The 24629-nt window shown below is 41.5% G+C and overlaps 1 protein-coding gene across 8 annotated transcripts in view; it reads right to left on the bottom strand.

Annotated features, from left to right (window-relative positions):
• Positions 1 to 931: 931 nt before the first annotated feature.
• Positions 932 to 24629, bottom strand: part of USP54 (ubiquitin specific peptidase 54) — an 82353-nt gene continuing 58655 nt past the window's right edge. For 5 of the 8 annotated variants that reach the window (XM_018566012.1, XM_018566018.1, XM_018566015.1 and 2 more), the window contains 6 exons: positions 23572 to 23764; positions 19583 to 20970; positions 16911 to 17020; positions 10507 to 10647; positions 7477 to 7663; positions 932 to 2817 (listed from right to left, as the gene is read on the bottom strand). In XM_018566012.1, coding sequence (XP_018421514.1) covers positions 2168 to 2817; positions 7477 to 7663; positions 10507 to 10647; positions 16911 to 17020; positions 19583 to 20970; positions 23572 to 23764 — 2669 coding nt within the window. In that variant the 3' untranslated portion in view covers positions 932 to 2167. The remainder of the gene's footprint in view (positions 2818 to 7476; positions 7664 to 10506; positions 10648 to 16910; positions 17021 to 19582; positions 20971 to 23571; positions 23765 to 24629) is intronic. The other 3 variants (XM_018566013.1, XM_018566014.1, XM_018566017.1) reach the window with 3 other exon arrangements.

Raw genomic sequence — 24629 nt, 5'->3', positions numbered from 1 at the left:
CTTTCATTTACTTACAAATGGACCAAACAGATAAGAAGAAGCAAAAGCGCTGTGGACTATTCCTGATGATGTGTTTGTTACATGTACAGGATCGCTAGGGGTGCTGCCCCACTTCAGCCGGGGAGACTGTAAAACTGGAAGACAAAAGAGAAAAAAGGGCGCCCAACCTGGTGCAGATAATCCTTTTAATTTAAAATAGACACCATGTTCTGAAAAAGGGGGCGTGACCCCGGAAACGCGTCAACGACGTCACAACTCAGTGGCACACAGACAGATTGCAGTCTTGCAACTGCTGTTTCTCTGAAATCATCCATATATGCTGTTGTTTGAACTACCTTTGTGAGTACCCTTGTACTTCTGTTTATGGTGTCTATTTTAAATTAAAAGGATTATCTGCACCAGGTTAGGCGCCCTTTTTTCTCTTTTGTCTTCCATTTTTACTTACAAATGGAGCTCAACCACTTTGGCACAAATGATGTAATCGTGCCCAAGCAATGCATCCTGGGAAGATTACATCAGTAGATCATTGCTGGGAAATCTCACAGCATCTCTGGGAGAGGCATTTTCCTCCACTGGAGACTATGTGAATGGTCACATGTGCCAGAGTAAAGGGAGATGGATTAATCTGCCCTTGTTAAAACATGGCCACTGTCAGAAGACTGGGGAAGAATAGAGAAAGATATGCAAAGAATACAAAGCCGGCAATTATCTAGAAGTATGTGTTTGTAAATTGTTATTACTAAACCTTTCTAAAGGTGTGTCTGTTATTTTAAAGATTTGGGTATAGTTCCTCTAAGTCAAGTGAGTTCCCCCTACCAGTGTCATTAGACATATGGTAGTCAGGGCCCCTCTCCCACACAAAGATGGCAAAAAACAAAACAAAATGAAAGTAGCACAAAAACACAGCCATTTACTACAGAAATACTTTAGTCATAATAATTTATTTAATGTTTTCCAGGGTTCACATTTCCAGAGAAAATCCAGAGTATTTTATATACTTCCCAAGTTATAGAAACAACAATAAAAAACAGTGCAGATGCGGTTTAATAGAACTATTTTATATATTTATTTGAAAAATACTTACAAAAGCAAATGTTTTGACACTAAAATATTTAATTTTTTTTCCTCTAGCTGTTAACATCTGTGGGTTTAAGCATGCAGTGATAACAGTCATCTGGTATGAGCTTGCTACAATTTCCAGAGGGAAGGATAAAGGGGTGGGCAGGTCATTCTAAAGTCAACCGTGGCACTGCCCTCCCCTCCTCTCTCTCCTTCCTTTACAGTAGTCAAGATTTGTGCTTAACTATCTGCATGGTTAATGCTGGGTTTGCTTATCAAATAACACTTCAAATCCATTATTGACTGCATGCTGGTTTACTGTATTGAGTGCCACTGGAAGACCAACTGCATTAATGCGTGGTCTGAATATAGGTTCGACTCTCTACTGCCAGCAATAATGCAGGTTCTTTCTGGCAGAGAAAAGCTATTAAGGTAAAGTCAAGGGAGGACCAAATATTAAACTATACACCCTGTAGGACTGCAGTGCATGGGTTACTGGAAAGGTCCTTTGGTCGCAGAGACACCTAAAGGGAACCAACACATAACTGCAAACAGTTTAATTGACTCTAATTACCACCACTGCGACATAGAACTATTGCTAACTGAAGCAGGGTCTGAAAGAGCAAAGGCAATGGTTTCCGAAGAAGGTCTAGGTTGATGCACTTCATTGCTGATAGACGCTCTGTACACGTTAACTCTCTCTTTGAATCGTATTATTGCTGGGTGAGCACCATACTGACAAAGTAGAAAATGTGGTATTGTTCTCACTGAATGTTAAGTGGAAGAATGCTTTGTCAGAGATTCACACACCTGAAGTAACTGGATGTTCATACACTGCTGAGACTTTACCTGTTCGCTCCAATACTTGTTCACTGCAAAGCCTTCCTGCACCAGTTTGGCAATCTAAAGTAATACTTAGGAATTCCAAATCTTGCTCACAAATCTAGCACAAAGGGACTTTCCACAGGCTTAAAGGTGTTAAGACGAGACTGGCGATAACTCTACACACTAATATCCTTTAAATGACAAAGGCTTAGATCAAGGATGTATGATGCAAGTCTGGCAACTTTTTGCAAAGTAGACTTGCTGGACTGCTATATAATTACATTTACCTGCCATGCCTATAAAAGGCAGAGGAACCTCTCCAGCTGGTTGTACCGTACATGTCAGGGGCAGTTGTAAATGTCCTATGTGGAGAGTAAGATGGATGCTGCCTCCTAACTCCCACTGGAGGAGTCAAACTCTTCTGTCTCCAGTCTTCCTCTGGTGGCATGTCCACTCTCTTTGGACCCTGAATTCTAGGCTGCGGAGTAAAAGCACTTCCCCATGTCTCTCCTCTACCGATGGAAGAGCTTCTTGGCATTCTTAAGGTGCTGAAATTTGAAGTTGGAGGTGGTGGCCTACGATGCATTGAGTAGCTGTCATAGTCTCCATAAGCGGATGTTGGCTGGAAGGGGCTGTTTCGCAAGCTGCCTCCTGGTGAGCCCAAGAAGCTGGAGTTTACTGCATGTTGTTCTGCTCTGTTGATCTGTGCTGGCTGTCCTGACCACTGGTGGTAGCTGGGAACACTCTGTTCAGTGGCTCTGAGCTGCTGCCACGAGTCAGGCGAAGACCTTTGCAATGTTGAGAATAAGCTAGGAGTGGTCTTAGGAGCCCTAGGAAGAGTTGCATAGCTCAATGCCACATCTGAGAATTCGTTACCTCGGATACCTTCACTCCTGTCAGGCATAGCCAAAATGTTTTGGACGTTCGTTTCTCCTTAATTGTTTAAAAAGAGAGAGAGGGAAAAAATAAATATGAATCAGGAAGACAAGTTCAAAATCCAATTTACTACCGTTTGAAGGCCATGTAAATAAACTGCATTAATAAAGTAGTTTAAATGCATACAAACACTCGTCTTACACAATGCTCCAACAAACGTTCAATACTTATAGCTAGAAGGTCAGAAAACAATATTCAGATTTTTTTAGGCGGTTATACAATGCTGACTTGATCATTATTTCCTGTAACAAACCTGTTTGGACTGGTAAAGCTCATCTTCAAGCAAACTGCTAAATACACATTTATGTGAACTGTTTTTTTTTTACTAGACCGTTTGTATTCCTGCTCAGCCAGACAGCACAGTCAGGTTCTGTACTCCCTGAAAACGCAGCAGTTGAGCAATAGAACCTGGTCCAGAATCTGCCCCAGCTTGTGACTGGACAATGAAAAGGTCATCATTCTGCTCTCTTCCACTCATTAAGTCCCCTGTGTTACAATGACACCACTGTGAATACAGCATAGCCTGCTTCCCTCTCCCAATCTGGATACTGCTGTGCAGAGTTTCGCAGGTGGTTAATACCAAGAGGCTGGATACGTATGCTTGTAGCCTTTTAAATATGTGTAATTCTGTTTTTTTTATTTAATCCATACCTAGATAAACCAGTGGCTTCTTATATACATGTCTGGAGTTCAGTTTTAAGAAATGTAGGTAGAACTGAAGTAGTATTTGGAGAGTAAAATATACTCTTCCAAATATTTAGAGCCAGCGTTCGACACTGCAGCAGTCGTGTGCCAGCCCTATAGATCCAGTAGATTGTGTAAACGCTCGCTGCTCAGCGAAAAGTCTTTTCCCTGCAGAGAGCGGTAAATCATCACCCCCTCCCCTCTCTGTTCCTCCAGCGCTCATTCGAGAGACAGACAGGGGAGGGGGCGGGCACAGCTTGCTTTGGCTCCTGAGATCCAGCCTCTCCGGGCCTCAGTGCGGTCAGCACATGGGGGGGCAGTAGCCGACTTTATACTGAGTTTGGGGTCACAGGAATACATTATAAAGTGTACCCACATGGGTGGGGGGAGGGGGGGGACATGAAAACAGTATTTTGTTGTGCCATGTTTACAATATAGTCAGGTGGAACTGATTGACATCACCAATGAAACATAGGAAGCTCCCTAAAGATGTATGAAGCCAAAATGTGATTCGGTTTGCCTTTAACCAGAATACATGTTTTGGGTGGCATTGCCCTGACCTACAATAAAAATGCAGGATATGATTTATTTTTTGCTGGCTGCATGTTTTGTACTAGGGATCAGAATGACACCTGGAGTGTTCACTCACATATCGTGCTAACAAATGGACCATTCTGAACAGCAGAATTATTAATGAGGGGTAATTCAACAAAGGGAAAATGTAATGCAGACTATCACTTGTCTTGAAAATCAAGGAAATTAATTAAATGAGTACTTTTCTTTATTTGGGATGTTTATAATGTTACTGTCTGTACCTTAACCTGGGGCACCCACTGTGTGCAAAATCTTTGTAGCTGATTTTTAATCACTGGGAAATATGTATTTTATCTCAGTTACTCTCTCCTCCTCATCACCACTCACCGGCCTCTCGAGCGGCGCACACCCACCATGAGTGCCAGACAAACTCGTGTAACTTTTGTAAAATAAGCAAACACTCTACTCAGAGCTAAGAATGTAGTGAACGAGAGCAGCAGCAACCAGTTTTTTTTTGTGCAAAAGAACCAAGGAATCTGGTTGGCTGCCATGAACAGTTCCACAAATCAGCCCTGATTTGTATGGTCAGATTTGGTGCGAGGGACATTCCAACCAACTTCCCACCTAGGAGGATTTCAAGATGAAATCAGCTGACACGGAGGGTCCCAGGTTACCCTAGCAGGTGCCAAGTTCTGATCCAAACAGACCCATATGGGCCAAAACACAGTAATTGACAGGGCTCTAAAAACCAGCTATGCATCATAATTCTAATACTCTGGAATTATTCTTGGCCATATTAGTGCCCAACAGCAATCCATGAAAGGTGATGGCAACATTCCAGTGTGATGGCATTACAAACAGTAATCTCCGTATTTCACGGGGGAAATAAGAACTATACTGGAAAAATGGGATTTGTAAATAAAAATAACATTCATCCAGTTAGTCTGACCTACTCCTGTAATAACATGGTCGGTGACGGAGTAAATGTTTAACCACGTTCCATCCATAAAGGGCCGGATGGGAGCCTTGTAGATGCGGATGGCCGTTTTACAACGTCCTCCTCTGTCCCAAACTACCTTAAACGTAAACAGCCGGCGATGGCTGTTTACAAGCTTTCCTGTGGCTATAGAGCCGCTGGATTACTTGCATTTTGTGTGCGGTTTTAGAATGCAGGAAGTGATATATATTACATCACTTCCACATTCAGCTGTCATTCCCGGCTACAGAAGTCAGAGAGAAGCTGGTGAAGCAGATCTCTGGGGGTCCCTAGGTGACATTAGGGGTCTTAGAGATACTGAAACAGCCATTTTGTTATGTCTGTTGATCAGAGTTTCGACTGACTGGTATTCCTCTTCAGCAGAGAACATTGACTAACAACCTAGGCCTTCATACATAGGGGAAGAGCGAGGTTGTTGGCTACCTTCACATAAATCTAGACCATCACTCTGTCCAAAAGCTTAATTCATCCTTTCTTTTACTTTTATTAATATTAGACTATAGGACTCTCTAATCAGGGATTACAGAAGAACTGTTACGATTTAAAGTATATGTAAACAAACTTCTCTTTTGTGTGTTAAAGAAAAACTCCAGGCAGAAATAATCCTAACTCATACTTATATATACATACATACATACATACAGGAATAGTAGACTAGGCATTAAAAGGAAATAAAGCGTGGGCCTGGCTTGGGGTTTGGCAGGTTTCAGGATGGCATAACCCATCAGTTGAAGATAAAGATCCCTGCTGTGTCCTTGAATGAGCAGAGAAAAGGATTTTACGGTGAGTAAAAAAGAAAAACCTATTTTCTCGAAGTAACTGACCGTTGTAAATGGGTGTTGAGCGCTTCCAGCTCCGAACCAAGCCAGGTAATTCCCTCATTCCTTCTATTCATACTCTGAACAGGCAGAGGGGTTTAGCAACTCTAGCGTTTTCCACAGGAATTTAAAATTAGCGCAAAACTGTATGACTCCAGTCAGAAAAACGTAATAGTAAGGGAATTCCATCCGATTCTGACTCCAAAAGAAGTCACACCTAGTGACTTCCCTGTCCTCATAGCTCTGGAGTTGTTTTTGCAGATTGCATCTGTAGTGCAGCCTAACAGTTTAGGCATAATGATGCTGTGTGGGCACCACTGGGCCGGACCGGTAGTCTACATTTTGTTGGAAGCTGTGCCCAAAAAAAAAAGGCAGGCCGAGGGCAAAGGACTAAGTTTCTGCAGCTGACTTTTCCCTGTCATTGATGAACCAAGCCTTGTCTGTGTCTCTGTGGTGGTGACTGTCTTGAAAGAGCCATTGCTTTTGCTCCATCATGTCAGTGCTTCCAGAAAGAATACTAGTGAGCAGTAAAGTAGCGATATAATAAACATCTGACTCCAAAGTTGCTGAGACTAGCAGTCAGAAGCAGACTAAAAGGTACATTTTCCAAGGTAATATTTAGGCAATTTACATTTCTTGATTTTTCCTATAACAGAGCGAATCTTTACTTTGAGTTCAGTTCCACTTTAAAGTCAAACTAAACTATTATTTAAAAACACTGCTGGCAGATAAGCTTTTATTGCAGAAGAGACTCTGTACGTCTCTTCCCCCTAAACTCCTTACCTGACAGCCATGTTTTTTCTAAATGTACAATGTCAGCCCTAGCTGGGTGCCGGGATGATTTATCGCCCATGTGCATGCACGCAAGGCGTTATTCCCTCATTCCCTCACTCATCCCAGACCTGCCAAATCGATATGATCAAAAATGCAAAACCCAAAATGAAGACCGCACAAAGAGGTCAGTGTGGACAATGGAACAATGAGGGACATTGTGGCCATCACAGCGTTGGGAGGATCCCTTTGGAAGGTTTTTTTTTTTTTTTTATTCAACTATGTGCCAGTATAATTTTCACAGTGAAATTGTAATTCTTATTTTACGGAAGCGCCAATTATTCCCTACTCTTCAGTGATTCTGGGATTTTTTTTAAAGATTTATTTTCCAGTTCAAAAACCTAGCAACTTAGCACATCCATCCCTGGTCTATGTGCTAGCTCTTGATTTCAGTCCAAGAGATGGAAGCCCCACTGTTAAGTGCATGGGAACTCAAGGAGGGATTATCCTGTTAGCCTTCTATACCCATGATGCATACATCAGATCTGGGTGGATTCTTAACCCTTTAGACTCGTCCCTCCAAGGGAAAGAGCCCATATTCAAATTGCTCCTTTATCTACTTATGTGCTGACAAAAATACAGATTACACACAATAAACACCATGTCAGACACCTGTATCATAAAAAAACCTAATAACAAATTAGAAAAATGCAGACAATATTAAGCCATTTTAAGACAGCACAAAGGAAATTATGGGTAAAGCAAATGGTGTTCAATGAAGAAACACTAACATATGCGAAGTAAGCCACAAAACCGAGAGAATCAACATGCAGGAAAGTTGTGTGCAATTACCTGGTGGTCTGTGTGCCTCACCCACCATGCTGGGCGCCAGTACCTCATGAGATGGGTGCTGTATCTGGGTTGGGTAGTGCTGGGGTTCATAGGATAAGACAGAAGGGTTGTGGGTATAAGGGTAGGAGGAGGAGCTGTGAGAGCGATGACTGCTGTCCACAAGTGGTTTCCTCTCATTGGGTGCCTCCTTTTAACAAATGAAATAGAGAAAAATACACCAGTAAACAAGATGGTTATGTAATGCAGGATAAAATACATCTGTAAAACATTTACACAAAAGGATAACACATAACTAAACAGCCAACATTGCAAGCTAAAGGCACATGACTACTATCAATGTGCAACACATACACTTGGCAACAAAGTCTCCAGCAAAATGCAGTTTGCAATGAAGTTTTTATTTTTATTTGATCTCTGTACACAAAATGTATTTCTAGGTTTAGAAATAGAGCTAAAATGTAAACTCACAGATAGGGTAACACGCCTTGAATCAATACTAAAGTATACATTATATATATATATATTCTTTTAATGCAAACACTCTAGAACTGCCAGTTAGAAATTGTTCATGCATACAAACCTGTGTTCCCTTTTACCCGTTTATACATGTGCTTTCTTACCTAGTCTGTTGTTCAGTAATGGGAACTAATGAAGGCAGTAATCGGTTCTCTTAGAACTTTATTTTTTTTTAATCATTTGCTAGGATACTGGATATGCAATATTTGAAGTCCTATCCCTCCTCACTCCTCCCTCTCTTCTGCTTTATGATCAGCTACTTGTTTTAATGAAATTCAGCTGCCAATAAATGAGAAGGCAGAACACAGGACAGGACTGGGAGGGACCACACTGCTCTGCGAAGTGACCCTTATCCAAATAATTAAGCATACTGACATTCTAAGTGGGAGGTGTGGAAAGCCTATGACCTCTGATCTAAGACAAAGAGGTCATAGAGAAGGCTAGGTGCAGCACTGTGCCAGCACAGCTGTAAGAATCTGACATGCACCAAAAAGTCACTACAGGTGAATCTTCCAGGTGCATGTGTTTTAAATGCTTCAAGGAGTGAGGTGAAGGCGCTTAAAAACTGACGTTTGGTTGAAATATGCCATCCGATGGTATGGTGGCGTACTGGTGTGAATATTAGGCTGGCAGCTTCTGCATACCGAAATATTCAAGTCCAAAAGATTTGAACAAATTGTATATAAAAGTCACCACATTTCAGGGGTTGTACTCGGCCCCCTTTTCTTTGAGTCCACATACCTGTGTTTTTTCAAGCCCTGATAAGCAGCCTGTGTATAGCCCCAAAAGTGCAGTGGCAATGGCTATGTTTGAATCAAATAATACGGTGTGGCAATTCAATTCTACATTAAACACATGTATGTTAACCCTTTCACTGCCATCGATGTAAGGCATACATTGGCAGCAGCACTGACCTGTAAACAAACTCTTGGCTGCTATAGCAGCTGCAAGTCTTTGTAGATTTTCTCAGGACCTTGCCTGCTTTTTAGTGAAAGCGATACAGGTGGCCTTACAGCCCCTCCTGCCCCCCCAAAAAACAGGTTTTTAATTTAATAAAACATTTAAAAAACACTTACAAGATTCCCAGAAACAAATCGCTTTTTCAAAAAATTGAGGTTGGGACACGCTGAGTTGGAAGGATTTTAATTCTGTGATTATTCGACTGGCTTGTTCATGACGGATTGGAAACATTTTTAAAAAAGCGATTGGTTTTCTGGGAATCTTTTTAAATAAAAACCTGTTTTTGGCATATTACACTATGTGTTTATTATCCTCTCTGGGAACGGATAAGTCTTATAAATGACCACACCTGAACCGGAAGCTTTCTAGTGAAAGAGCACAGAGTGGAGGAGGAAGTTCCTATTGCGAGTGGAGGAGCAAACGTTCACTGTGATTGCAATCCGGGATTGTTATGCCTCTTTGAATATGGAAGTCTGGTGAGTGCGGTGTGTTTCACAGTCACCGGGAGTTTGCACACTACAGCTATAAGAAGGACTTATCACTGATGTTTTTTTTGTTTTTTATATATATATCTTGGCACTTTATCACTTTTTTTTTCCCCCTTTTTTTTCCATCAATTTATGGTGGATTTTTAATTACCAATTTGCACTTAATATCTACTGGAGATATTACAATGAGAAACACTTTTTACTGTGTATGAGTATTTATTAATGTTATTGGTAATATGTGATCTATTTTGATATTTAGCACTATATTATTCACGTATTATGATTATTGATTAGAGCAGTGCATTTATTTGATCTAGCTTCAAAATAGTGCAGAGATGACATGAGGTGTCTAAAAACCACTGTTGTCTCCCTAAAGAGAATATTTCACATAGGTGGACACATATCAGGTATAACTGTGCACACTGGAGTGAGAGCAATAATTCAAGGGCCATCATTCACTTTTAACATCGAGGAGCTATAAAAGGATTTTAAAGTGTCGCCTATGGACAGTTTTGAGCACCATCGTTTTCCACCCATTTCAGGGGCAGAAGTGCCATTTTTAAGCTTGACATGATTGGTATCCATTTACTCGACCCAAACATTTTTACTGAAAATATGGTAAACATGGTGTGGTAAACAGTTCAGGCACTGAAAGTGAATGTTTGGTGTAAGTGACATTCACCGCTTTATAAATAGATTTCATTCTTTTGCAAGTGTGCATGCATGAACTATTTTTACTTGCGATTCCAGAGTGTTGGCATTTAAGAAAAAGAAAAAAAAAACTGAATTCTGCTTGAACATTTGCAAGAACTTTTCTTAGTATCTTAGAACCCCACTTGTCATTTGGCAATAGGAAAAAATACAGATGGCAAACATGACACAATGTCAGCTGGCCTTCCCACAGAGTTAGCAGTTTAGTACCAACGTAACCTGCTAACCGGAATGGGGGAAGATGAACTGATTTCTTCATGTAGGAAATATTGCATTTCTTTTCTTTCAGGGTAACAGGGAGATGAGCTAATCTGCTCTCAAACATTTGATGGAAAAAGAGTGCTAGGGTACTTACAAAACTGTGAGAAGAGACTAAAGTCTCTTCTCTGCCAGAGATGACTGTTCCACTGAGGCTCCGTGCAAGCCGCCGAAAGTTCTCTGCACTGTAAAGTTCATCATCCTCGGGATCCCTGCTTTGGTCCCTTACTTGAGTGACCTGCAGGTGCACACACAGAATTTGACAAGTGCAGACTTATTCTCTTGTCTGTATCTCAAGGTATGGGTGCAGCTTATTGTTACTTTTCTAAGGGTTGCCTTACACAGGAAGGAACAGCTGCTTGTTCTTACCATGATCACCAGGGCCACAACTTCAAACCTTGGCAATCAAGGATCAGTATTATCCACTGACTTCTTATATCTTGTTAGGAGTTCAGCAGATATAAAGTATCACTACTCCTGTGTGCTGGAAAAGCCTTACCTTTACTGCTGAGTAATGTAAAAGAAACAGAAGGCTGTCCCCCCCGTCAACTGAGCTGTAAACCCAGCTTCAGAGATCCCACCAGAGCCCACAAGAGATGTAAGAAGTCAGTGAGCGATTCAACCAAATACATCTTTTTAAGAAGACAAATAAAAAAAAAAAAGGTATTTTGTACTTTCTGTGAAATCTTGGGGTATAGGTTCTTCCCCAAACAGGCTGGGCACTTATCTTATATCCAGAAACAGCTTCCATCTTTCCTTAGTTAAGACTTACAACCTGGGAAAGGTTCAGGAGATGCAGAGAAAATGATTTTCATTTTCTAATGAATCCTCCTCACTGATCCACCAGCTAATGGCACAGGAAGTAAAGTTTAAAGGTCCCACCTAACCAAATCTCTACAGTGTTTTCTAAGGAGCCAATAAATATATATTACAGGGAGAGGATTACCAAAAGGTATCATCTTAGAAGACACTGGAAAAGGTATTGAGCAAATAAATTAGCCATGTGATGTTTCAATTTAATCTTCCACAATAACACCCATAATCCCAACACAAAGGGGAAAGAAGGAGTCACGCTTGTAGTAACAATTATCAAGACAGATCTCTCGGGTTTCAAAGATCATATAAAGCAAGCAGAGTTCTCCTTAATTAAAGAAATCCCACAATCGGAGCTGTCTGTAAGTATAAAACAGGCTATATATTTGTATCAAAATTTAATGAAAAAAGAATTTGAAGAATAATAACAGATATAGAAACACCTAGTAACAAAGACATCTAAAATCAATTAAAATAGAACAAATCCTCCCTGATATGGCCCAGAGGGATATATGGGCCATATCAGGGAGGATTCGTTCTATTTTAATTGATTTTAGATGTCTTTGTTACTAGGTGTTTCTATATCTGTTATTATTCTTCAAATTCTTTTTTCATTAAATTTTGATACAAATATATAGCCTGTTTTATACTTACAGACAGCTCCGATTGTGGGATTTCTTTAATTAAGGGGAACTCTGCTTGCTTTATAACACCCATAATCCCTGAGGATTCCAAAGATTTACTTGAGTGGGAAAATAGTTTCCCACTCAATTCCAGGGTCTATACAGTACTGCTAAAAGGTAAGCATAACATAATCTACATGCTTTCACTTACCAAAACCAATGTGACCTGCTAAAATACTAACCAATAAGAAAGGCTTATTGTCATTTTATGCAAATGTCAGGCAATTTCTTCTCCTCCTTTGCCCGATAATGAGCACCAAATGCAGTCACTTGTGCTCTTTTTTTTCTTGATTTTTGCAATCTTTTGGGAAATCCAGGAGCTGAAAGGTTGCTGGGACATGTAGTTCCACAGCAACAACCACCAGGCCATAATCAAGACTTTTAAAACCACAGGAACCACTTGGAAGAAAGCAGATACCCACAGTTCTTAACAGCTACAGACACGACATTCTGAGACATATAGCTGTACAGTAGCTTTGGAAGGTCTAAATGGAATACTGGATAGGAAAAGGAACATTTCCATTCTGCACAAACAATATGAAAAGGATATCTGCCAAATAAAAGGAATGACTGTAATAAAAAAATCTAACCCTGGTTAGCCCAGCCAAAATGCACAGGTGGAATGCATTCATAAAAAAAAGATAGAACCCCATAGTTCTCCTTTAACTCAATCTTCCAAATCATGTGGAAATTATGGCAGTTAGAAGGTTAACTGCACAGCTGCTACAAAATCATTGTTAGACCCTGAGCAGAAAATACAAATTCAGCTCCACAGGCTACCATATAAAAGTTAAAATGGCTAGCAAGACCTAATCAGGAGAGTCTACAAGATGTAATCAAAGGAAAATTACTCTGTAACACAGAGCTCACATGAGTCCAGATAGGAGAATCAAGCAACTTCAATCAACTAAACTACATGTGCAGATAATAGGAAATGTGCTGAGACAAATATGGAGGCCGCTACAGCGTACGTTCACCTCAAAATGCTAGCCGTCTGGCCTTCTCTGGCGTTAATATTTTCTGAGTGAATGACCGAAAGTAAGCTGCAAGTGAATTCAACACCAGATCTGCAAAGTGATTCAGAAAGTATTGAAGCCATCGGATTAGCATGACAGCCAGGCAAACAGTATGACCAAAGTAGACCTTTCTAAGTACCTATCCAGGAAGGCAGGATCTTACAAACACATTTAAATCTGCTGCCATGTTGTTAAAGCCAGCAACCATGAAGCAGAATGGCAAACCAGTCCTTGTGAAAGGAGAGCCTGATGATCTGGATGCGCTCACAGAGCATTTGCCAGGAGTCTTAACAGCTAGGCGTGCCATGTCTGTTTAGACCAGTCCGGAGCAATGAGGATAACCTTTCAGGGGAGGTAAGGCATAGATCAAGGTGCACTGATCCAACTGAGCCACCAGAGCATCCACTGCTTCCTCTAAAGGATCCCTGTACCTGAAGATAAACCTGTCCAGTTTGTGGTTGAACCTGGGGATCCACATCCTGTGCCCCCTACCTGCAACACAGGTCCTGAAACACCTACACATCTAGGGCACACTCTCCCAGGTCCATGTGCTGCTGTCAGATGAAGTCTGTCTGAGAGTTGTCCACACCTGGAATGCACATGTCTGACAAGGCTGGAATGTGAAGTTCAGCCAAGGACAGTATACAATCTACCTCTCTTGCCATGGCAAGACTTCAGTTTCCTCCCTGATGATTACTGTATGTCACAGCCGTGGCGTTAACTAACCAAATTCAGTAGGATGGTCCAGCACTGCAGAGACAGCCAAATCACTTGAAGTTCCCTGCACTGACAGTTGCCCAGGACTTCTGCCCAGGACTTCTGCCCAACTCAAGAGGCTGACGTCTGTCGTGAGGATCCGCCAAAAGACAGGAAGAAATTGCCAGAGTCCAGAGCCACCAGGCCAGGGACAACTTAAACCTCAGTGATAGACGAATTGATCTGACCAGAGGCTGGATCAGCTTGTCTCGCAATGACAGAATGCTACGTTGTAGGGGTCTGGAGTTAAACTATGCAAATGGGACTGTCTCAAAAGGGGCTGCCATCAGACCTGAAACTTTCATGTAAAAAGGAAAAGTTGCATGGCTCCTGGACTGGAAAGTCTGAATAGAAGATTGAAGTGTTAGAAGTTTCTGCTATGGAAGGAGCACCCTGGCCTAAGCTGCCCAGGACTAGACCCAGATGCAGATAACAGGCCCAAGGGCAGAGCCATGAACTGGGAGTTCAGGGGCCACACAACAAAGTGTAGAACTCTCTGATTTGCTGGAAAGATGGAGACATATGTCAGCTCCTTTGATGTCTGCAGAAGTTAGAGTGCCTCCCAGGTGAAGGGAGGTGATGCAAGATTTGTTAGATTCCATGTGGAATTTTTGAACTTGCATGAACTAATTCAGAGCCTTGAGATGAAGAATGGGGTGAGTGCCCGTTTTGGGCTTGGGAGTGGTAAACAATTTGAAGTAAAACCCCCTAGGACTGATCTGCTGCAGGAACTGGGGCAACAACACCTTAATCCAGAAGAGGGCTGTGATGGAGATCTGGTAATCTGTGCAGTGGCACAGGAAGGTTGGGGGTGAGAAACAGAGGCAGAAGCAGGGAGCAAACCTCTTTTCTGTAGCCCTGGGATACCACCACTTGCACTCAAGTCTCTGAGATGCAAGCATCTGCACAGGTAAACAAACATCCCCTCACTCTGGAAAGTGAAGGCACCCTTAATGCAGAGGAAGGCTTGCCTGATGATTTGGCAAACCAACTGCTAGGCATTGCGAGAGGATGGGGAGCCTAGGAATCTCACAGAGGGAATTGAGAAACGAAAGAGACGTTACTTAACAGACAGGGAGGTGAAAGATTTTGCAGTCTATTCTTTAGGCAGTCTATTCTTTTGCAGTCTATTCTTTCTGATGAGAAAGATGGCTGCCTTTGCCACCAGCAGCATCCCTGATGTTGTCAAAAGCTGGTCCGAAGAGACGGTGTCCCTCTCAGTTAATTAGATCAAAATGCTTCTCAAACAAGGAGTTCCACAGTCCTAACTGCCATAAGACACATGTAAAAAATGAAACGGGAGGCTTTTAGCAAACATCACAGTTGACATTAAAACACTAAGGCCATCTGATCAACACATTCTGAAAGCAAACGATCAAACTTGGCAATTGTCAAATTACTTTTACAGGGATTTAGAGCAGTCAGACATGGCTAGACAAAGTAGGGTCAAAGCCAAAATTGAATGTAGCACATGGCCTGCTGGCAAGAACAAAGCTCTAGGGCTTCTAACCACTCATTGGTTGGGTATTTAAAGACAGATGCGTCCTCAACCGGAATGATAACCACCCTATTAAGATGGGACACTGCTGGGTCCACAGTGTGAATAGAACACTTCTGCACAAAATATTTGTTAAACTAATTTATGACTAATAAGTGTTTAGGAGGAGCAAACCGCTTTTCCCATCTCTATAGAGAAATAGTTGAAATGCAGGTGCTAAGGGAAAGGCCCTGTGGAGTTTTTAAATGACCCAATGCTAGAAACAGCACTGGTAGAAGAAACAGGTTGACCCTCTAATTTCTGAGTGGATGGCACTATATCAATGAGGTCTAATTTAATTTGGGAGAAGTAGCAGTAGAATGACTCCTCAGGGGCAACCTCAACAGTCAAGGAGCTATAGGAAAGATGTCCACCCTCCTAGGATACTAGCAAAAACCTAAGGCATGCTGATATTTTAAAGTGTTATTCTGGGCTGGCCCACAGTTTATTTGTTTGCCAGTCTTCTGCTGTAGGCAGCAATATAACCCAAAGATTAAAGACTTTCTGTGTTCCTCAATGGACGAGAAATACATGGATTCAGCCTGTGTCAGTTGTAGTAAAAGCCATGCCCCCTTTGCCTTACTCCTTCAGAAATCTCAGGGCTGGGGGAGACACTGATACTTCCACCTTTCTGAAGCTGCTAACCATAACAGCAGGCCCCCAGGAAGCATTCTATGATGTATCTGAAAAAACTGTTACACATTTCTTGGAAGAAACATTTTCAGCCTTCTACCTCAACCAGTAAATTCCATCTGCCTCATACTGGCAAGAGATGAGGCCAACTGTCCCAATACTCCTTATGCTAGACACACACGGCTAGATTTTTCTTGTTTGGTCCGGTGGGTCAAACTCACTCAATTGCCCCATCCACGCTAAACAATTTGGATGGTGGAATCTCCTCTGCTAACTACCGTATTTAGACAGCTGGCATCCATCGCTGTCTGCATACCTGACTGGCTGCAGTCACTGTTCGTCTAACAATTTTCCACCCAGCTCCTTCGATTATGTAATCAAAATTTGCTGTGAAATTTGAGCCGTGTATGGCTAACATTTGAAACACTACAGCTTTATTGCTCATGCCTGTGGTTAGACAGGAAAATCCCCTAGGACTTGGTTAGCTGGAACTTCCTGTCCCATTAGGTAGGAAGAATCATCTTCTAAGTTATAGGTGTCAACAGAGAAGATGAAAACGTTGTTGTGGAAGAAAGCTCTGCACCTCATGAAAATGATTTTACAGTAAGTACAAAATCCATTTTTCATAGTAATACACAAGGCCAGCAGCCTCGGGAGACATTAGAAAGACAGAATTGGTAATGCAAAAAGCTGTATAGAGAATATTCTTTATTGAAGGGGTTGCCTTCTGAGACCACAGCAGGAACCAAGTAAATCCTGGTAAGTGTGCAGGGCTGACCAAGTGGTCATCTTGCAGACCCGCTTACCTGTAGCCCAAACCTGGAGAAGTGTTTCTTGTTTGAAATGGTAAAAAGAAGCATCAGCAGACAGAAAACCATAACATGCCCCTATATGCTAGTAAGAGATATCTGTTTTGAGCCATTAAAGCCAATATCTAGTGCACAAGTCTCTTGCCTGGTTTATAGAGGACATATATTTAGGCATAGTTTATAGACAGTGATTGTAAAAATCCATAACGCAGACCCATTGTCACTGATTTATCATTCAATCTCTCTCCCTTTACCTTAGGTACAGGTGAGTGTGTGGTTCCACAGAGACTGCGCTCTATCTCTGCTGTTGGAGTCCGTGACAGACCTCGGCCAGTTACTTTTCTCGTAGACGTATTGTCCAAAACTGAGGAAGAAAATCATGAAGAATAAACTAAACAATTGTCAGGTCTGCAAGCTCTTCAGGAAATTTGTAAAACTAAATAAATAAAACTTAAATTGTGTATACATGTATAGTTTACTTGAATCAAAGGGAGAGCCCATGCTTATGTTTGAACCCACTCCATTAACTTAAAGCTGTCATTCTACAATACATACATGCAAATCTCCCCATGCTTTGTATCTTTAAAAACAGCGCCTAACTTTCTCTCACGGGTTAACAACTCTGCTTCTGGTGTAATGCAATTCAAAGGAGTTTTATAAGCTTTGCCCTGTACTCCCCCTGCTGGACTACAGAACACACCCCGATAATATAGAGACATACAAATTGATGGTTCTTTATGAGAGTCACCAAACCTAATAAGACTTTAGTCATCAAGCATTACAAACAGCAGCAGAAATGTGTTATTAACCACTGCTGCTTTCACCTCTCTACATAGTAAAATAGTAAAACTCCAACTTTGGGGGGGGGGGGCCATTTAATGAGAGGGTTGTCCTTTTTCTATATCACTAGATGATAAAGTTTTGTGTGCGCCACTAGAAATTCAATCTGCAAGTTATGCTGCTTATCTACATGAGCTGTCTATGTCGTTATATGCCATGTCATGACTGGAAACCAGTGATGGATCTGTCAGAAAATATACAGTCTAAATCCTTGGTTCTCAACTGGTGGGTCATGACCCGAAAGTGGGTCGCGATCCCATGTTCAGTGGGTCGCCGCATGCCTTCCACTTTTCTAGATGTGAGGTTCCTCATCCTCCTCCTAGTGCAGCACTGTCAGTTCTCGCGCCAAGCAGCCATTCAAAATATGCTGCCCGGCACCGAGTGTCAGCTTGAGGTGGGGTGGGCTGGGGGTATGGCTGTGAGGGAGCTCCATCCATAAATGCATTGCTTACAGTTTCCTCACAAGTCCTATAGAGGTGCCTGGACTGAAGTGACGTCACATTCTGGCTCGTGGCACCTCTACAAGGTGCGCAAGGGAGCTGTACAAGCAATGCACATATGGATGGAGGTCCGTCACAGCACAGCAGCCCACGCTGGACCCCAGGCTGAGGATCCACTCCAGTTCTCGTAAGGTAGGGAGACTGGGTGGATCTTAAAAAAGGGTAAGAAAAATGTTTTTAGAGTGTGTGTGAGATGTTCTGTATGTATGTCACTGTTTTTCAGGGCCCATTCACACCACCACAGTGCGTTAATAGCACAGTCCTGTGCAATTAACACACAGTACCACGAAATCGCACCTACTGTGCATTCTGGTGTGGGAGGTGTGTTGCATTGCCATTCATTTGAATGGTACCCCAAACACACCTCCCACCCACGGTTCGTACATCTGCACCGGAAAGTGCGGTACCCTAATATCCTGCGTTCCATTGCAGCGCGACTTGGGTCACGACTTAATGACCAAGGACAAATGTGGGTCCTAAGGTTACACAGATTGAGAACCACTGGTCTAAATGATGTCTAATACTTACAAAGCAAAATCAACAGTTACAAATAGCAAGAAGAATTCTGAGCTCCTGAGGATTTTGCCCACTTACATAGCCAACTATCAAATGTACAAACAATGGTATAGAACCATGCAAACCAAAATATTTTAAAATCACAATCAGTGTTGAAGCAAATCAGTATTTCACTTCCACTCAGTCAGATTGCTAATCCAATTACTAACAGCTCCATTTAAAAGGAGAACTATGGGGTCAGGGCTTTTCCCCATATTTCCCCATAGTTCTCCTAAGGGTAACGGGAGGACACAAACTAGCGTCCTCCCGTCACCCAAAGCTCAGTATACCGCGAGCTACAGCTCACGGTATACTGAGACGCCTATCCAGAGGCAGAGCCAGCTGTACCCGCCCCCGTCCGTTCCACCAATCAGCGCTGGGGGAATGAGTAACAGTCACGGCTCTCTGCAGGTACAGGATCGAGAAGTGAGCGAGCGACGGTATGTGTTCGCTCACTTCCCGATCTACTGAGCCGAACTCTGACAGTTTCATTGTCACAGGTCGGCTAGAATTATGAGGCTGAGTGATTTTCACTTGCCTCATAGTTCTCCTTTAAGGCTTTGTAGTGAACTTTTGTTAAATCATTTTTTTCCCCAAATGTACTGCTAATTTGAGCTGACTGACCAGCTGACCAAAACCAGTACAGCTTGATCTGTCTTTTAAATTCTACAGTGGCTGCCACTGAGACCCTAATCAAATAATCTGTGCATGTGGCAAGCAGCATACAACACGATGCAATTATTACCATATGAGAGAAAGGGATATCATTTCCGCCTGTCAGAAGATGCTGCCTCCAAACAGTTCTACTCTGCTTTTAAAATCGAAGAAACCTTTATTTTTAGACATAATCGAGTCTGAAAAAGTAATTTAATCTGAAAGGGTTGTAGGGCATATACAGAAGTCTTAACACATGCTTGTAGCAATATTTATTACCCAACTGCAATATCTGTGTATTTTTTATTCTGCAAACATTGTCCATGAGCAACTTTGTATTTTAAAATACAGATATAAAAGTTGGTAAATGTACTCACGTGGTTTTCCTAATGTCTGTCTTTGATGCTCAGCTCTCCACTGCATATTCCTATTGCCTGGACAAGACTGCAGGCTGCTGTTATACAAGGCATCCAGTTCGGAAATATCTTGTTTAATATCCTGCTTCCAGTCCTGGCGTAGATCAAGGGAGCTCTTGGATAAGCCACATCTTATGGGCTTTCGAGCGGGGGACAAACTTGAGTAAGTACGGTGTTCCACATTTTTACCATCCATTTGGGGACTGTAATATCGACTGACATTATCAACCCACTGGTTTGTGGGCAGAGAGGCAGGCAAATGGACAGTGCTTGCAAATTTCACCTTCTTCTCCGATTTGCAGTAGAACTTCCCATGGCTACCCAAATCAGCCTCTGGTTTTGGTTCCTTGAGTGACCCAATATTTTGCAAACTGGAACCATTTATATTACAAAAGCCATCCTCAGATTCTGGGGAAGTGCTCGTTTGATCTGTGCTGACGGATTTATTCTCTTGGCTAATCAGAGGTTGCGGATTAGACTCTGTATCTAGGAGATTTAAAGAATCTTGAATTTGATCACCAATTGAAGGCTTCTGCTCAAAACTGTCAATTCCTGTAAAATTCACACCAAAACTACTTCTCTTTGGTGAACCCCCTTGCAGCCTTTGAAACTGCTCTGCCAGCGAGCGCACTAACCCTTTACTTTTAGGTGCCTCAACTTTGTTGGGCTCAGAGATATTTAACTCAGATGGTTTATCTAATAAGGTATCCTGGCTGTTTGCCTTAGATGACACATTGGCTGGTTGAATGGTAAATCCTGTTGAACCAGCTGGAGAAACTGAAGTGACACTGGAGGAACCAACTTTGTCTTCACTTGCATGGATTTCTGTACTGACAGATTTGTGACAGTAAGTCGGTGGGTTGCTTTTGTCCGGAGACTGCACTTGTGTGCGACGTGCCCATGGAAATAGTAATGATGGTAAAGAGCCAGATTTAATGCCATTGAGCTTCATCTTCCTGAGAGTAAGGAGACCATCTTTAGCTTCGTGCTCCTCAGCCACCTTACCATTATCAGGACTTCCATTGTTACTTCTTTCACCCTTTTGCTTTTTGTTATGAGAATCTGGGCTAGAATTCTCTGTTCTCACCATTTTATCAGCCGTGCTTTGTACAGAAGATGAGGCACTCTCTGGGGAATTGGGATCTGTAGGAGCACGGTAGTTTGCAAATGTCTTGCTACATGGGCAATGCTCAGAAGGTGACAAGCTGGAAGACTCAGCAGGCGAAGGAAGCAACTCATGGCTAGAGGCGAACGAGTGTGTTAATGGAGTAGATGCAAAGTCCTCCTTTGTGTTTGTCTCCGGCATGATCTGTCGCTTCATTGGAATTTTGTCCGAGATAGTCTGGTCACTGCAATTAAATGTATGATTATTATGTATTATTTACTTCATCTCTACTGACTAGGAAAGAATGCCTGAATATTGGGAAGGGATATCTTGTAGGCCTTTCAGGTAAATACCTTTGCTGTATCAAATATCTTAGTGACCCAGTCAACACAGTGTCACTTTGTACTGAATGTAAAAGCATATAATAGAAGGGGGAATATACTCACCTGTTTGTTGAAATGCCACCTCTTTGCTGTTTCCTGCCACTGCAACTATTCCACACTTTTAGGTGTGGGGAATACCTGCTCCTATGCCACACGCTGTGGTTTCTCTTGACTGCTCATACCTCACTGGAGATACAAGCAAGGAACTACAGTGTGCGGCGGGGGAAACAGGTATTCAACCCATCTGTTTGGCCCAATGCTTGCTGCAGTGAAGAGGTTGCGTTTTATCAAACGGGAAGTTGGAAAGGTAAGTATATTCCAACTTTACAGGTATGCGTGCACATACACATAGTGTCCCTGTGCTGACAGAGTGACTTTAAAAGTGACAAGTATTGAAGGAAAATGTCAATAATATATGACGACTATAAAATGCAAGAAATGAATATATGAAAATGATCTATGGCGGAACCACAGTCGTATTCAAACCTGAACTGGAAAATTACAGTAGAATTAAAGAATGAGACTGGGTGTAATGAGACAGCACTGATGGTCATTACTTCAGACAACATTAATAAGCCCTGCCTTCAACTGGTCTAAGGAACAGAAAGTCCTACAAGATGTCCTTTTCCCATTATTGGGTGATTTTTCAACCACAATGAATGTAATTGAGAAATCTAAATAACAAAATATGACACAATGGAGAGCAGATATTAGTTAAGCCTTTACAACTTCCAACACAATGCAAGACACATCAATACGACCAAGCTGCAACAGCATTAATGACGAACACAAGGGTGTCACTAGCTAATATGTTTAGGAGGCAACTCATTTCCTAAAGCTTTACTGACAATATTTTTCGAAAACCTAATAAAAATGTATTTATTTTTTGTAATGAATGTGGGTTAAAGTTTCTATATATGAAGTTTTGATTCAACAAGGTCATGCGACATGTGCTGAATGTTCAGATTATTTTCTTTGATTTTTAAATGTATTTGCAGGCTGACACATGCCCCTTATATGGCGGAGTGGGTGAGTTGGTTTATGACACAAAGAAAACAGTTGGAGCTCTGACTTAAATTTTCTTATTTGATTTGTTAACATACATTTATTTTGCTATTCTTCCAGCTGGCACTTGAAATGCTAAAGTTAGGATTATAATCATGGGCTAGAGTTAGGATTATAATCATGGGCTGAAGTCTCTCTTTTCCTAAAGCCACTCCTAATGGTAGCCACTTAAAAGAAGACCATCACCCAATTTAACACTCCTAACATTTTCTTTTAAAGCCAAACTAAAACAAAAGTCCGTCTGTTGTATTACCCTGGGTCACCGGGGCTTGGTGTGTTCTAACTACATCACTATTTGATGAAGACTTTGTAAATGGGACTGCATTTTATGTCACACCCTGAATACGGGTGTAACATAAAACATGGTATTAAAGGTAAAATGAGGAAAAGGAATTAGACTGGTTAAAAACAATATAAATAGAATTTTGAAATGGTGATTTGTGAAAAGAACAAATCACAATAAAATCAAGGGCACCGATCTCTCAATTTTTACAGGACTAGGGCTTAACTGGTTGTTCCTTTTTTGTGTTAATAAAGTTCTGTATTTCACACCTGTATCACTACACTATCCATAAGTAATGGTGGAAGTTCATCTCATATTAAGAGATATTATATTTGCTCATCTGCAAGTGACTAGTGCAAGCTCTTAACCCCTGGTTCTATATCTTCTCAACACTAAGGTGTAGGGATCACTTTGGGCAGGATGGCGTTTTTGTGCATGCTACTTGAAACCTCTGAATGTTGTTTCTAAGTGGTGAGGTTTCCTATAACTCTTGCAAACGGTAAAAGCAAAAAGGATCAATGATCAGACCCAAATCTGTTTTGAAAGCACTCCACTAGCATTGCACCAAAATGCATTTTTTATTCACATAACAGCCATCCCTTGACCTTCATCCACTGTGGTATCAGATCACCATGTTACTGAATTAGTGAGCAGATCCAGTATGACTAAACCTAAGGTTGTAGAGTAGAAAATCATAAGCAGGCACAATTATCTGCTTTTGTGAAGGCATATTTAAAAAAATAAAATGGGCTGAAAATCTCGGCTTGTACTCGAGTATATACGGTATTTGCCTTTTTTATTGCCTATGTTCCCCAAAATACAGGTAAATTGCCATTTAGGTATAGATTTCCTTTAATTGGATGTTAAACCATTCTTTAGAACAACAATTCACTAGATCAGTGCTTCCCTATAACCAGTCTTCATGTCTCACCAACAGCTCCAACGTTGTGGCTTTTACACAGGGAGTTAAACCACATTGGTGTTATATCAAGTACTCATCCCTGTGCATGTGTGACATTACCAGTAAAACATGCACTCTTGGTGGAACTTGAGGACAAGTTTGGGAAACACTGCACTGAATTACTCCTAATAAAGGAAGTTTCATTGCAGCTACCTTGTAGATTGATTTATAGCTCCCCCTTGTGGTGAGGGGTAAGCTGGTGGCAGCGCTTGAGGAATTGCCGGCGGCAGCAGCATGTGGTCCTGGAGACTTCGTGCTTGTCGTAAACACATTTGAAACTTCTGATCTGCTAGGGCTCTGCAGTGTGTGCTAGATCTGGCATCATGCATGGCAAGTCTGAATTTAGCTAAAATGCAAAAGAAAAACATAGCAGAAACAAATGCACGCACACAAAACAAAATATAAAAAAGAAAAAACAGGATGCATAAAAGAGCAGAACATGGGAACATGCAATACAGAGGAAATTAAGTAATGTCTTTTTTTTGTTTAGATCATCAACAATGAACATTTATGTAAAGCAATGCACCCTAAATATGTTAATGTATAGAACTCAATTGATATGAATTCGATTTGACTGGCAGTGGGAACAGGCTCATCAATTATTGCATACCTTCCAAAAAAAAAGAAAGAAAAGGAAAACAAAAGTGAGATAACAGTCTGCTCTGTTCTCTAAAACTTAATTCCCGACAGTGACAACCTGTGCAACTTAAAATTACAAATCATTTTTTCCCAGATGAATCCAATCTGCTTTTAAGAACTGTAAACAGAGGGCGGAATAGTGTGAGGAGGCCATTATCTCACTTGGAGGTATGCAATTAGTATACAAGAGAAAAGAAGATTGAAGATGGATTTCACCGACTTCTTTAAAAGAATTAGAACACTTTACAAGAGGCAGTACTAGTAAACACCTAACCTCCACCCAACTGGACTGCAGCAATCACTCTAAATAGTAATAAACTTGGTAAATGGAACTGCTATGATGCCAGTAAATTACAGGCCTGCTGTAATCACAAGCCATTAGTAAAAGGGATCCTGGGATGGAATAATAGATATTCCCTACAACGTCTTCACCTGTAACCTGCAAAATTCCGAGGTTTGAAGAATCAGGCCCTTTGGTCAATTGCCTGGATCCAGCCATCCTATGCCAGATCTACAAGTCCACTGCTTTTGGGTCCATCCTAAACACTTTTTTCCTTCTGGTTTAATTATTA

Source organism: Nanorana parkeri, unplaced genomic scaffold (assembly GCF_000935625.1).
Source record: "Nanorana parkeri isolate BGI_ZX_2015 unplaced genomic scaffold, ASM93562v1 scaffold908, whole genome shotgun sequence".
Lineage (NCBI taxonomy): Eukaryota > Metazoa > Chordata > Amphibia > Anura > Dicroglossidae > Nanorana > Nanorana parkeri.
The sequence above is the reverse complement of the archived record's forward strand: the minus strand, read 5'-3'. Positions and strand labels throughout refer to the sequence as shown.